The 2,500-nt window shown below is 45.0% G+C and overlaps 1 protein-coding gene across 1 annotated transcript in view; it reads left to right on the top strand.

Annotated features, from left to right (window-relative positions):
- Window positions 1-2,500, top strand: part of egf (epidermal growth factor) — a 30,655-nt gene that overhangs the window by 8,005 nt on the left and 20,150 nt on the right. Inside the window, 1 exon segment of the mRNA XM_042707967.1 lies at window positions 395-517. Within this exon segment, the coding sequence (XP_042563901.1) occupies window positions 395-517 (123 nt within the window).

Genomic DNA, 2,500 nt, shown 5'->3' with positions numbered 1-2,500 from the left:
ATAGAGTAATTTCATACGCGTCTTTTTTTTTGCTAATGTACTTTTATGTGTTATGGTTATATATGGTATTATATATGGTTTCCTCAAATTACCAGGACAGTTGTGATGCTTCAGTGAGTTGTCCGAGTTATGAGAGTTGTGTGTTGTCATCTGGTCAATACTGTTCTTCATTTTAAAGGTTATGTCTGGATAGATTATTTATCACAGTTTTAGCTCTGATGAGGGAGAAATTTCAGCTAAAAATGGGAAAAGGATCCATGGAGAAATGCCTTGGTCTGTACTGTAAGTAGTTTATGAATAAGTAGGTAAAAATGTATTTGGTACCAGGTAGGTTTAAGTACCAATAATGTGTTAGGACTCGTGTTAGAAGAGTGTGTGTGTGTGTGTCTTCCAGATATAAACGAGTGTGCCCTCTGGAACCATGGATGCTCCCTTGGCTGTGAGAACGTTCCGGGCTCCTACTTCTGCACCTGTCCCCATGGTTACCTCCTGCTGCCAGACCAGAGGACCTGCCACGGTGAGACCTGTGTACTTATGACATCATCATTTAAACTGACACCATCATGAAGATGTTTCCAGAATAACAACTGGTGGGAACTTGGTCACAACGCTGAGTGTAATAACTACCAGCATTATCACGTGGACAGTTGCATTTACACCTGCTAGCCAGCAAACTCTCCTACTCAGTGCAGCAGATTTTGGAGACGCAGCTCAAGTGTTTATGTTGTTGTCGTGTGATGTCATCGGATAAACAACTCCTGTAAAATACTCACACACACATGTACACAGACACATTTAGCAGACGCTTTTATCCAAAGCGTCTTACATATGTGCAACTTACAATGTATACACATTTTACATTTACACTGATGGCACACTGCACATCAGGAGCAATTAGGGGTTCAGTGTCTTGCTCAAGGACGCTTCGACAGGGAATCGAACTAGCAACCTTCTGATTACTAAACGACTTCTTTCCCTCCTGTACCACTGTCGCCCACATGTACACACGCACACACACACACACATGTACACACACACACACGCACACGCAGACACGCACACACACACACAGGGCAGATCTGTGTTCATAAGTTGTCTGGGCAAAGGGCTTGTCTGAGCTGGGTTAGTCTGTCGTTTAGCTCACACATCTGACCCAACCTCGAGTCCTGCAGGGTTCCAACACAGTTCAAGCTATTATTAGGACCAAAGGATTGATGTGGATACAAACAATAGACATGATTAAGGTGAAGGATGGACTTGGATATAAAGGATGGACATGGACATAGAGAAGGACAGAGGAAATAAGACAAGAGAGAGAGCGAGAGAGAGAGAGAGAGAGAGAGAGAGAGAGAGAGAGAGAGAGAGAAAGAGATGGCTGAACTGCAGAGTATAGGAGAGAGAGACAGAGAGAGGGAGAGAGAGATGGCTGAACTGCAGAGTATAGGAGAGAGAGAGAGAGAATTAGAAAAAGACAGACTGAAAGAATCAGATCAGATATAGAGATGAACAGAGAGAGTTAGAGAGAATGAGAGAGAGAGAGAAAGAGAGAGAGAGAGAGAAGAAGAGAGAGAGAGAGAGAATGAGAGAGAGATGGCTGAACTGCAGTTTAAAGAGAGATGAATGAGAGTGAGAAAATCCCGGAGAGAGCGTGCGAGTGAAAGCTGGTTCTATGGGAGATGATTTGACAGTAATGACACTGAACATGAAATGAAATTAGCAGCTTTGCATCTGTAAGCTGGTTATCTGCACTGCGACAGCACTGAGCACTGGATACATAAACTGCGTCAGCACCTCAGGCAGCAACCACAGAGACGACGGAGTCAAGGGGGATGGAGACGGTGTTGGGGTACCGCAGCAGTGATGAGGGTAATGTTGGAGACAGTGTTGGGCTACCACACGAGTGATGAGGGTAATGATGGAGACGATGTTGGGGTACCACACGAGTGATGAGGGTAATGATGGAGACGGTGTTGTGGAACCACAGCAGTGATGAGGTAATGTTGGAGACAGTGTTGGGGTACCACAGCAGTGATAAAGGATGATGAAGGTGGTGGTGACGATGATGAAGATGCTGGTCTGAGTAGCGTTCTATCATCTCCAGAAAAAGCTATACGGAGGCAATCACTTCTCTTTACAAGTCCTGCTATGTCTAATGAACTTAGTCTGAATCCCTGACTCCCTGACTGAATCCGGCAGTCACACTGCATTCAGTCAGTTCAGCTGTCTTTTACTCAGAGATCTCTTCTTTTCCATCCAAACATTTATGCACCTTGGTACAAATGAAGGGGTTACATATCATGCCACACACACACTCACCACACACACACACACACACACAACACACACACACACACACACACACACACACACACACACACACACACACAGTCACCACTTGTGACCAGATCGCAGAAGACGAACAGTAATGCCAGGTGTGAACATCTCCATCGGCTGAGCTCTCCTGCTTGTCCCTTGTCTCTGAATTACACTTCCTGCTATG

Source organism: Clupea harengus, chromosome 6 (assembly GCF_900700415.2).
Source record: "Clupea harengus chromosome 6, Ch_v2.0.2, whole genome shotgun sequence".
Classification (NCBI taxonomy): Eukaryota; Metazoa; Chordata; class Actinopteri; order Clupeiformes; family Clupeidae; genus Clupea; species Clupea harengus.
Note: the sequence above shows the minus strand (reverse complement) of the source record. Positions and strands in the feature narration are given on the sequence as shown.